General features: G+C 46.7%; 1 protein-coding gene across 8 annotated transcripts in view; it reads right to left on the bottom strand.

Annotated features, from left to right (window-relative positions):
• The window catches only part of TRPV3 (transient receptor potential cation channel subfamily V member 3), a 37,606-nt gene that overhangs the window by 14,750 nt on the left and 10,500 nt on the right, over positions 1–12,356 (bottom strand). For 2 of the 8 annotated variants that reach the window (XM_079955528.1, XM_079955527.1), the window contains exons 3-8: positions 11,087–11,197; positions 4,637–4,669; positions 3,548–3,655; positions 2,960–3,046; positions 2,044–2,201; positions 942–1,118 (exon numbers count right to left, since the gene is read on the bottom strand). In XM_079955528.1, coding sequence (XP_079811654.1) covers positions 942–1,118; positions 2,044–2,201; positions 2,960–3,046; positions 3,548–3,655; positions 4,637–4,669; positions 11,087–11,197 — 674 coding nt within the window. The remainder of the gene's footprint in view (positions 1–941; positions 1,119–2,043; positions 2,202–2,959; positions 3,047–3,547; positions 3,656–4,636; positions 4,670–11,086; positions 11,198–12,356) is intronic. The other 6 variants (XM_079955532.1, XM_079955529.1, XM_079955531.1 and 3 more) reach the window with 6 other exon arrangements.

Here is a 12,356-nt window from a genome sequence, read left to right as displayed (position 1 = left end):
TACCCACTGATATTTAGTCTTGTTTTTGCTAAAACGACATTTGCATTTGCTTTGCAGATTGGAAACATATTTTTGAGTATTTATAAACCTGATCCATTCCCTCCTCCCATCACTTAACAGTATGCATTAGAACATAAGGATCCAGAAGTGTTGGCTGGTACACATCAGAAACCCAATCCAGCATCCTGTTTTCACAGTGTCCAACTAGATGCCTGTGGAGAGCCTGAAATTAGGGTGTCCCCACTTAGGGGATGTTTAGAGCTGATAAAGGTAAGGGGACCCCTGACTATTAGGTCCAGTCATGGCCAACTCTGGGGTTGCGGCATTCATCTCGTTTTATTGGCCAAGGGAGCCGGCATACAGTTTCTGGGTCATGTGGCCAGCATGACTAAGCCGCTTCTGGCGAACCAGAGCAACGCACGGAAACACTGTTAACTTTCCCACCAGAGCGGTACCTATTTATCTACTCGCACTTTGACGTGCTTTCGAACTGCTAGGTTGGCAGGAGCAGGGACCGAGCAACGGGAGCTCACCCCATCATGGGGATTCAAACCGCCGACCTTCTGATCGACAAGTCCTAGGCTCTGTGGTTTAACCCACAGCGCCACCCACGTCCCGATTTAGAGCTGATATTCAGAGGCAATACTGTCTCCAATGGTGGAGGCAGGACATAGCCATCCTGGCTAGTAGCCATTGCTAGCCCTATCCTCCATGAACTTGTCCAATCCTCTTTTGCAGTCCCCCAGGTTGGTGGCCATCACTGTCTCTTCCAGGAGCCAATTCTACGGTCCGCCCTGAATCTTCCAACATTCAGTTGCGTTGTATGTTATAGTCCAAAGTTATAGTGTGATAAGGGGAGCAAGTATGTCATAGGGGAATAAGTGCTATGATACTCATCACAATATTCTTTCAGGTTTGAACACAAAGTACAAGTACTGTACCTCTGTAGGCCTCTTCTGTGTATGCAGCATTGATGAGCCTTTCTAAGATCAGGTTTTCTTCTGCAAATGAGAGAAGTATTTTCACAATTTCCTTTGTGTTCTCGTTGATGTTTAGCAAGGCTTTCATTAGGCAGGTCTTGCCTGTGTCAGAAGAGGTCATTTTTTTCATCAGATAGTCTGGCAAAATAATAATAATAATAATAATAATAATAATAATAATAATAATAATAATAAAAACAAGTGCTTACATAAAATCCTAGGATTGGAGGGAGGCCATTGTAGGTTTCCTGCTCAGTTCAGGAAATCCAAAGAATTTCCATTAGATGGCTACCCATCTTCGGTTTCAAGAGCCCTAGCAAGGGAAAGTGCACTGCTTCTCTAGGTAACTGGTTCTATTAATTAACTGCTCTTGCCATTAAGACGTTTCCCCTAATGTATGAGCAAAATCTACCATCCTTTAAACTACCACCACTGGGTGGGGGTGCCCAGTTGGCAGTGACCCTTGACAGGGCCTTCCCAGTGGTGGCTTCCCATTTGTAGAACGCCCTTCCTAGTGAGGTGTGTCTGTCTCCTTCCTTATTATCTTTTAGGGAGAATCTAAAACAGAAGAACGAAAGCAGGATCAAGCCAATGGCCCACCTAGTCCAACATCCTGTTCTCACTGTGGCCACCTGGGTGCCTGTGAGGAAACTCACAAGCAGGATTGAAGCATGAGGGCACTCTCCCCTCCTCTGGTTTTCAGTAACTGGCATTCAGAAGCATTACTGCCTCTGACCATAGAAGCACAGCATAACCATTGCGGCTAGTAGCCATTGGCAGACTTCTCCATGAATTTGTCTAATCCACTTTTAGAGCCATTCAAGATGGTGGCCATTCCTGCCACCAGCCATCTGATAGCCAAAAGACACTATTCCTAGCAACCCAGAAATTATTAGCCATGAGAGTACGTCTTGGTTTTTAGAAGCCTTTAACTGTTTTTAGAAGCTTGTTTTTCCAAACTGTTTTTAGACATTTTAATTCTATCTTATTATTGATATGTTTGGCACTCTGGGCTCCTTTGGGAAGAAGGGCTGGGTACAATTTTAATTTAATTTCTGAATACCTTGGACTGTCAGGTTTCTGCAGGCATGGGACCGATCCTTCACTTCAGCAAGGAGGTGCTGGAGTTCTTCTATATTGCCCTCTGACACTGCCCGAAACAGATACTTCTTCAACTTTTTCCGACGGTTGTTTTGCCGAGCGCTTTGAGATGAATTAGTGCTGGATTAAAAGCAGAAGAATGTTGGCATGGAAGTAGAGAAATGGTTGCAGCTCAGCCGGGAAGTTCAAATCTCTCTTCAGCTGCAAACTCTCTTACGGTAAGCCTGCCCTGTATTTGCAACGTGAGATAATAATACTGGTCCACCTTGTAGCGCTGATAAGATAATTTGTTCAATATGCTCTGGACACTCAGATGCATGCTATGTGTGGGTAAAGGGCTTTGCTTGTAGCTTGGTAAGTTTAAAACCATTTCCTATTTGTCCAGCTACTGTATATGTATATAGTGTTAAGGACTTAGCTGAGCAAGCTTCAGCAAGAACCTGGGTTTAGGATGTGAACCAGGGTTAAGTGATAATCCTGCATCCGATCTCGTCTTGTTCCTGTTCTCTTTGAAGTTGTTTGCTATGCATGTTGTTTTTGATGAAGGTGATGATTTTATTTCCATCTTGCCCTTCCAGAGTTGCCCAGGGCAACAAACACCAAAGTGGTAAAACAATACAATTAAAAGTAAGATAAATATAAATACAAAGCACTTGAGAACAGTTAAAAGCATCTAAATGTGTTTAAGAACATCTACAAAATTTATTTGATTGGCAATCATTCCTAAAGGCACATCCAAATCAATATCTAGCCTGGTGGCTTTGATTTTTAGACCACACCGGTGGGAAGGAGAGGAAGATCTCAGTAAATCTAACCCGTGTCAGCACTGAATCTATAGAAAATCCCTGTGCAGAAATGCATCACATGTGTTCACTTACCAATAGCTGTCTGCATTTGGGGTGTATTCAGTCATGTCATCTTGGAGGGACTGTGGGGAGTCCATATCTTCGCAATTTGCAGATGCACTGGACGCCAAAAAAGAGGGTGTGGGAAGAAAAAAAAATAAGGTCAGAAAAAAATATCAGCTGCAATTACACAGGAAAATCAGGAAACAAAAGCATCTAGAATGAATATAATTGGCGACTAAGACTTAATTTGCAGCCTTCAGACAAGGAGTGCCATAACAAAAATGTTTATACTGGGCAAAACGGATGGCCATCCCTGCCTCCTGTGGCAGCAAGTCATGTGACTGACAGGTGGGCAATCCTGCCCACCTGTCAAAGTGGCACTTAGGATGGTGGAGTAGATGATAGGTGGACCTGCTGCTGAGCCTCAAAGCAACAGCTCAGGCAAACTTCCCCACCTCCACGTCACCCTACCTGGGACAAAGCTGGGAAGAAGGCTTTTTGCTTGTGATGCTTGCCAGGGGGCTGTGCTGCATTCGCCCTGGCGAGCAGCATCACGGAAGCCCGGCCGTGCCTTTTCCTGGCAACGTGAGGGAAGCAAGCGCGTTATCTGGTACGTACCACGGGCGTATATTGGAGTCCATCGGCTTTGAGAAGACGGGAGGTGACGTCCGGCTTGGTGTGACATTGGTGTCGAAGGCTTCAATCTCGAGAAAAAAGTGGGAACTGCTGAATACATTGGATCGAAGCTATTATTAGTAGGAGGGCAAAAACAGAGAGCAACAGGCCTAGCAGCCACCCCCCTGTCCATATGTGTTTCATTTCCCAGGAGGGCAATAAAAAAAAAGCTCTGCATTGGTGCATGGCAGATATATGTGGGACCTCCACGCACAGGGGCAGGCTACCTCTAATTATGAAATGCTGAGGACAACAACATGGGGAGGGCTGTTGGCTTTGTACCCTCCTTGGTGTCTTCCTGGAGGCATCTGATGGGCCACTGGTTGACCAATCAGACTGCTGCACTAGATCGACCTTTAGCCCTGCTTCACACCTTCCTCAAATGTTTTTTGCCCAGTTGGAAATGTGTCCTTGAATTCTGATAATGCCTCTTGCTTGTCTGGATGAAGGATAGAGTGTGGGGCGTTTCCGTGAGGGTAGAAACTAACCTACTACATAAAGGTGAAAAATGCACCTGTTGCTCCACCAAGTTTTGTCTCTGGCTCCGCCCACCACAGGCAAGTGGCCCTCGGAAGGTTGGCTAGCAGGCAGTGTGGCCCTTGATCTTAAAAAGGGTTTCCCACCCTGAATTAGAGAGCTTGTTGCAAATTTAAGCACCCGCTTTTCAACCCTTTATGTCATTACTTCCATCTAAATAAAAAATCAGGTAGGGCTATCAGGCAGACGTCAGGAGCCCCGCTCAGCAAGAGGAGCCCCCAGCATACCAGGGCTGGCATTTTTAAGGGAGTGAAGTATTGTACAATACCTTCTAAATAGGTCTCCCCGCTCCCAGCCCCCAGTATTATACTGTAAAATTACCTAACAGCACCACTGATTGAATCCGTGTTTGACCGAAAAAATTAATAAATCCAGACAGGTATCTTTTAGAGAAGCCAAAGGATTCATGTGTGTATGAGAGAATACAATAACTGAATAAACAAACGCTAGCAATAATTGTTAAGGAGGTCAGTTTGGAATGTGGGTCATACCTACCAGCCAAAGAGGGGGATGAGACCAGTGATCTGCCTGAGAGGGGGGTGTTCCGAAAGAGGAGGGGAAAAAACAGAGTCAGGTTTTGAGTCTGGCCAGCAAAAGAGAAACAAATTTGATTCCCACCCCCACCCCCCGGAGCTAGCTGGCAAGAAGGAACACTGGGGACTAGAAACATGTGTGGCTGTGGAATGTGCCTGCTTGCAACCCATCCACTCCACCTGCATATCTGCAAGAAGCAGGTAGTACAAACAGGCCACAAGCCCAGCATTTCAGCTGTCATTAGAGGTTGAGGAAGTTTTTTGGGGTGGTTAAAGGTAAAGGTAAAGGGACCCCTGACCATTAGGTGCAGACTCTGGGGTTGCGGCGCTCATCTCGCTTTATTGGCCGAGGGAGCCGGCGTACAGCTTCCAGGTCATGTGGCCAGCATGACTAAGCCGCTTCTGGTGAACCAGAGCAGCGCACGGAAATGCCGTTTACCTTCCCGCCAGAGCGGTACAGCAAGAGCCGGTGTGGTACAGTGGTTAGGGTGCTGGGTTCAAATCCCCACTCAGCTCATTGGGTGGCTTTGGGGCAGTTCATTGACTCTCAGCTTAAACTGCTTGCAGGGTTGTTGTGAGGACAGAACAGGGGAAGGAGGAGGAGAAACAACCATCTTGAGCTCCTTGGAGGAAAGGCAGGGCAATAAATTAACATTGAAGGTTGTTTTAAAAATAAATAAATAAATAAATAAATTTAACAGAGCAAGAATGCACCTGCCTATCTTATAAGCCAAGGTAGCCTATCTGATCCATGCTCATAATTTCCAGTCTAGCCTACCTCACAGGGTTGTTGTGGGAATAAAAAGGAGGAGCACACAGCATCTGTGCTGCTTTGAGCCCTTTAAAGGAAAGGTGGGATAGAAATCTATATATTTAGAAGGGCTGTGCCCGCCCTACCTTCCTAAAAATAGCCTGACGGCTAACAACATCAGGAATAAATGCAATAACAAAGATTAAACATTTGTAAAATGGTGAGATGAAAATGCCAGCTAGAAATGGAACAAATCCATCAGCTGTATAGCTTGTGGAGTAATCCAACTGAGAACTGCCTCCAGGTCACACTGGTGAAGCCCTTTCTCCCCTTTTGCTCTAAATCTAGTGCCTTGTCTCCAAGGGTGAGAAGCTCACGCCCCACATTCCCACGCTCTGGGTCTCTGTGAGCAGATTCCAAAGCCAGCATGTGACACATTTCTCTGGGCTTACACAGCAAAACACAACACACACAAAAATGTGGGTGTTTATAGAACAGAGGGATGGGATGGGGAGGAGAGAGAGAGAAAGCCGAGGGAACATCAGTCTCCTGCCAGCAAACAGTAGCACAGCGGCTTTTGGAAAGCCCCGAGAGGCAAGGTGGGGTGGAACAAGCTGTTTACATTTTGCTAAGATCAGTTTAAAAGCAATGGCAATAGCAGCCATTGAAAGCAGAAATGTCAGCGCATTGTGCAAAGTGATTCTTGGGAGCAGGATGAGGATAACAGCCCTGAGTGTTGTTTACTTCTGTTCAAGCCCTGCATGAGTGTGTAAAGTTTACCGCTGGACTCAGTATCCTCAGGTTCCTAGTCAGTAAGGTGGCAAAGATAGGCTAGTATGGAGCCAGAGTTGGGGACTGAATAGGGTTCCTATTTGTCCATGCACACCTCCTCTGCCTCTCAACTAGCAAAAACAAAAATCAAGAAAAGGCAAGTTTCTAGTCCTCAAGGTTGCAAAAATAGCCTAGTTTGGGAAGGAAAGTGAGAAATTGCAAAGGACAGCTGTGTTTCGGAAAGTGAGAATTCAGCAGGGCCAGCTTTAAATGCATCTTGAAGTGAATTTCACCCCCTTCGTGCGTGTGTGTGTGTATCCTAAAAAATGAGATACCATTGCACATATCTTCATAAAAGTGCCTTGGATGTGAGCACATAATGGCTGCTTTTGGCAGCCAAAAAAAGAAGTGACTATACTCCAACCTGATGAGTTCCATCACAGCCGAAGCAAGCACTATGTGCAATCACAGAATATACATACAGTTGTGTACTATCAAAATTTAGACCGTAGGCTCTTGAGGGCAGGGATGTTTTTGTTGTTGCAGCTGTTGTAGCTGCATGTGTTACTCTGCCAAATGAAATGCCTTTTGATTGCACTATGCAAATGAATACCCTGAGCAAATAACTAGCTCAAGACCTGCTGAGTTTGACAGGTGAGGGTGGGGAGGCCAGGTCACCTTAAGGCTTTATCCTGAGAGTCAGAGGATGGAGCTTGGGAATTCAAAGAGCAGTGCTTCATATGAAAGGGTGAAGCCTGCTTAGAGCATGGAAGGGTATCTGATTGGGCAGAGGTCTGAGCTTAGCTGTGATTGACAACTCAGCGTGGAACTCCTCTGGTGTGGAGGCGTGGCCTGGTGAGCATGGAGGAGGAGCTAATCACAAAAAGTCTTCCGCAATGTTTGAATGATTGAAGAAGAATTTTTAAAGCTATTTTAGGGGGCTCTGCAGATGCCACAAGATATATAGGGCACTGGATCCCACTTAATTCAAGCAAGCCAAGCAGAGGACAGCCTGCCCACCTTGGTTCTGGCCCATCACTCTTGCAATTAAATCAGTCATTTGCAAATGTGGAGAAGTACAGAAAACGATCCAGAATACTGCAGATATCATACAATTGTAGAGTTGGAAGGGACCATGAGGGTCATCTAGTCTAGCCCGCTGCAATGCAGAAATCTTTTGCCCAGCATCAGGCTCAAACCCACAACCCTGAGATTAAGAGTCTCAGGCTCTACCAACTGAGTGCTCTCTAGCAACGATTAATTTTGAAAGCACACAGGACGCACCATAACTTAGTAGCTGAGCATCTGCTTTGCATGCAGGAAGCCGCAGGTTCAGTTCCCAATGGGAAAAACTCCCTACCTGAAATTCCTGGACAGCTGCTACTGCCAGTCAGTGTAGAGAAACTGGTGGCCCTCCAGATGTTGTAGGACTCCAGCTCCCAGTAGCCAGCATGCCCAATGGACAGGGGTTATGAGAACTGTAGTCCAGCAACACCTGGAAGGCCACAGCCTCCCTACTACGGCATACACAACACTGAGCTAGGTGGCAGATAGTTCGGCTCAGGCATAAAGCCAGCTGCTTACATGCACAGCCAGAGAAAGCTGAATTGCCTGTGTGCAGGCTGACTTTGATACTAGTTATACAAGGAAGCGGGAAATGAATGACTGAAGATCCTTCTGGGAATGACTGAGGCACTATCCATAGGTACCTGGCCACGAATCACAGCCTCCACACCCTTTGATGACACATCCCACCTCTCCTGGGCATGTTGCTATTCTTCCCTGTTCAAAAGTGGGCTTGCTAAGTCAACCCACCTGTACTTTCAGGTAAAGGGGTGCGAGAGAGACAACATCAAAAAAGAGGCATGAGAATCATAGAATTGTAGAGTTATCATCTAGTGCAAGCATCTCCAAACTTGGCCCTCCAGCTGTTTTGGGACTACAATTCCCATCATCCCTGACCATTGGTCCTGTTAGCTAGGGATGATGGGAGTTGTAGTCCAACAACAGCCGGAGGGCCAATTTTGCGGATGCCTGATCTATTGCAACCCCTGCATTGCAAGAATATGCAGCTGTCTCATACGGGGATCGAACCTGTTAACAGCACCGTGCTCTAACTAACTGAGCTATCCAGGCATTGAAACCTTAGAAAAGCCTGGCTGTGCTGGACCGGAGCAAAGAGAGGCCACTCAGTCCAGCATCCTGTTCTCACAGCAGCCAGCCAGATGCCCCCAATGGGAAGCCCACACATGAGACCTGAACAAAACAGCCACTCTCCCTGCCTGCAATTCCCAGCAGCTTCTATTCAGATGCCTTTGACCACTGAGGTACAGCATAGCCATTGTGGCTGGTAGCCATTGATGACCTATCCTCCATGAATTTGTCTAATCCTCTTTTAAAGCCATCTGATCATTCCAATCCGCAAGCAATCCCAGAACCTTCAAATTGGGTTGAATTGAATAAAAACATCCCACTTCAAGAGCGCTGCAAAACTCCGGATTTAGAAATCCTCCCATCGGTGCCTGATGGACAACAGCAGAAGCAGTGAGACATGTAATTAAATGGAGCACAGAAGAGCATTCCTTGCAATTAAATCTGCTCACGTGGTCACTGTTGCTTACACCATAGGAATGTTTTGGGCCGCACCCCGTTTTCACCAGGAAGACAGGAAAGTGTATTGGCTACACCGCCTTCTTGGGCTGGTGCAGGAGGCTTAACCCTAACAGCTGGATATGAGTGGTTGATTAGAAGTGAGGTGACGAGCATTTATCTTGTCTGTTCGACGTATTTCAAGACGAGTTACAACATCAACAAAGCCATGAGCAGGCATGTGAGTTTCCCGGATCTTGACATCAGTCTCGATTTTAAACAGGATTTAAATAGAATGGATTGTGGAATGCTCTTCCTAGGAAGGCCCACCTGGCACCAACATCATCATTGTTTCAATGCTAGCCAAACACTTGTTTTGTTTTCTTGGGTGTTCAGGCAGTGCCAATGATATTACTTATTGTGGTGTGGTGTGGTGTCTAGGGTGTACGATGAGGACCTGGGAGACCAGGGTCTAAATGCCCACTCAGCCATGAAGCTCACTGGGTGACCTTGAGCCAATCACTGCATCTCTGCCGAACTTACTTCGCAGGGCTGTTGTGGGGATTAAACAAGAAGGGGGAGGACCATGTAAGCCAGAGCTCCTTGGAGGACAAGGTGGGGTAGAGATGTAGCAATTCAGAAATGCAATGAAATAAATCTTGTTAAACAGATCGTTTAAACACATTAAATCTGTTTAAAACTGAACATCTATTTTTTGTGGCTTGTAAATCACTATGGAACCTTTTAAAGGGAAGTTATATACAAATTTAATTAAACCAGGAAGGAAGGAAGGAAGGAAGGAAGGAAGGAAGGAAGGAAGATTGAGAACTGAAGAGAGCAAAGGATGTCAGGAACACAGGAAGCAGCCTTCAGCTCTGTGTCTGTTTAGGTCAAGCAATTTCTGCACCTAACCCATGATCACCTGCTCTGACTGGCAGCTGCTCACGGCGTTTCCGTGTGCGGCTCTGGCTCTGGCTCTGGCTCTGGCTCTGGCTCTGGCCAGAGCAGCGATGTCACGCTGGCCACGTGACCCGGAAGTGTCTCCGGACAGCGCTGGCCCCTGGCATCTTAAGTCAGATGGGCGCACAACCCCAGAGTCTGTCAAGACTGGCCCGTACGGGCAGGGGTACCTTTACCTTTTTATATACAAATTTAATTAAACCAGGAAGGAAGGAAGGAAGATTGAGAACTGAAGAGAGCAAAGGATGTCAGGAACACAGGAAGCAGCCTTCAGCTCTGTGTCTGTTTAGGTCAAGCAATTTCTGCACCTAACCCATGATCACCTGCTCTGACTGGCAGCTGCTCTCCGGGGTGTCGGGCAGAAATTGGGTTTCTCTCATCACCTGCCACCAGATCTCTTTTTAACTGGCAATGCCAGGGATTGAACTTCCAACGTTTTGCATGGAAAGCCATGTGCTCTACCAAGTGGTGCAGCTAGGTAATTTTGGACCCTGGAGTTACACCCATCTTACTCCCTCAGGCTTTGTGCTGTCATGTGTACAACTTCAGTTATGAACCACACAAATCACATTTCTCTTCCTCATCTCCCCTACTTCAGCTGCCATTCCTTTCTTTACAACTGCTTCTGCATTCCTGATATATCACAGAAAACAATGACAAAAAACCCACAGTTGGTTAAACCTGGTTTTTAAAAAGAAGAATACTCTGAGCATGTGCAGATGGCCCTCTTGAATCACAGAAGCATCATGGCTACAGAGATCTTATGTGGCATCGTAGACTGTGTCAGAGATGCAGGGACCACCTTGACCCCATACTGTAGATTTAAAAGCTTCCCCCAAATGATTTGGGGAGCTGAGAGAGTGCTGAGAGTTGTTATGAGAAACCCCTTTCCCTTCACAGAGCTATCATTCCCAGCTCGGTTTAACTATCAATCCGTCTTCAGAGAGAATTATGGGATTTGGGAGGTCTCATTAAAAACCAGGGCTTTTTTCCAGCCGGAACTCAGTTCTGACTACCTCTCAGGCGAGTGCCATTGCCATAATAAGAGAACAAGGGAGAGCAAGCTCTCATGATGAGTTTGGGCGCCTCTTTTTCTAGAAAAATAGCACTGATAACAACACTCTACAGCTCTTCGGGGGAAGCTGTGATGGTTTAAACTGGCATGAATGTGGCCTAAGTGACCATGGTCCAGTCTCTCCCTCCCTCCCTCTCACTCTTGACCTAGCCTACCTCACTAGATTGTTGTGACGATAACTGGGGTGTGCTGAAAAAGAAACTCCATGTATGCATCTCAGAGGACAGGTGGGGATTGCACGTGTGATAAATAAATGGAACATTTACCATGTGGCTACTGGGTTGGTCAACTTTCGAGGGCTGCCTTGTCCCTCTGCAGGCTTCGTGGGGTTCCTCAGTGTCTGGCGTGTCACCTCTGAGCGCATCAAACTGTTTCCGCTGAAAAGACACGGCCTTTGAGGTGAGTGTGTTGTAGAAACCCTAACTACAAGAGGTCGCTCTGCCATGGTTCAGCTCGTTTATATACCCGTCACCACTGCCCTCCAGCACTGGGTCTCGTAGTGGAAACTTTGCACATTTTGAAAGCCATCGCCATCACCACCCATGGATTTGCCACTTGAAACGGTAGCCGTGCGTCCAGTTCATCCAAAATCCATACTATATTTCAGTGTTCTTCAGTTTGGTGGTTGTGGGGGCCAACTCAGATGTTGTTTGGACCACAGCTTCCACCGTCCCCAGCCGGCTTAGCCGGTGGTCAGGGGTGATGGGAGCTGTAGTCCAGCAACATCTGGGGACTGAAGAACACTGCCATATTCAACATACCCTGTATCTTGACATCATTACATAAGAAATGTGCACCTTCCCCCTGCCAGAAGCAGGAGCAGGGGAACAAGTAGGGAGTGTCAATGTCCCATTTGTTGGGGGGGGGGAGAGAGAAAAGGACTCAGCACAGTGCTCCCACCCAAAATGGCAGCACCGTATATTTTCATAGAATCATAGAGTTGTCAGGGATGCCAAGAGTCTTCTAATCTAACCCCCTGCAGTAGAGGAATGTCAACTAAAGCAGTGTTTCCCAACCTTGGGCCTCCAGCTGTTTTTGGACTACAATTCACATCATCCCTTGCCACTGGTCTTGCTAGTCAGGGATGATGGGAGTTGTAGTTCAAAAACAGCTGGAGGCCCAAGGTTGGGAAACACTGAACTAAAGCATCCATGGCAGACAGCAGAGTTTAAAGCATTCCTGTTGACTGCATTGATACCATAACCCTTCCTCCAAGGAATTTGTGACGCTTCACACCCTTTAACCTCACAACATCCCTGTGAGGTAGGTTAAGCTGAATTAAAAATTTTGTCCCATCACTCAGTGAGCTTTGGGGCTGATTATGGATTTAAACCTGGGCCCTCACAGCCCTAGTCTCACATTTACACACCCACCCACCCACCCACCTCCACCCAAGCAGGCGAGAGGCATTATCAGAATTAAAGGACACATTTTCAGCTAGTCAAAATCACTAGAGGAGGGTGTGGGGTGTGGCTAAGGGAAGAAGAGCCATGGAATGGGGTGTGTTATAGCAAGAGTCCCCCAAGGGGACTATAA

Source organism: Podarcis cretensis (genome assembly GCF_951804945.1).
Source record: "Podarcis cretensis genome assembly, chromosome: 15".
NCBI classification, from domain to species: domain Eukaryota; kingdom Metazoa; phylum Chordata; class Lepidosauria; order Squamata; family Lacertidae; genus Podarcis; species Podarcis cretensis.
The sequence above is the reverse complement of the archived record's forward strand: the minus strand, read 5'-3'. Positions and strand labels throughout refer to the sequence as shown.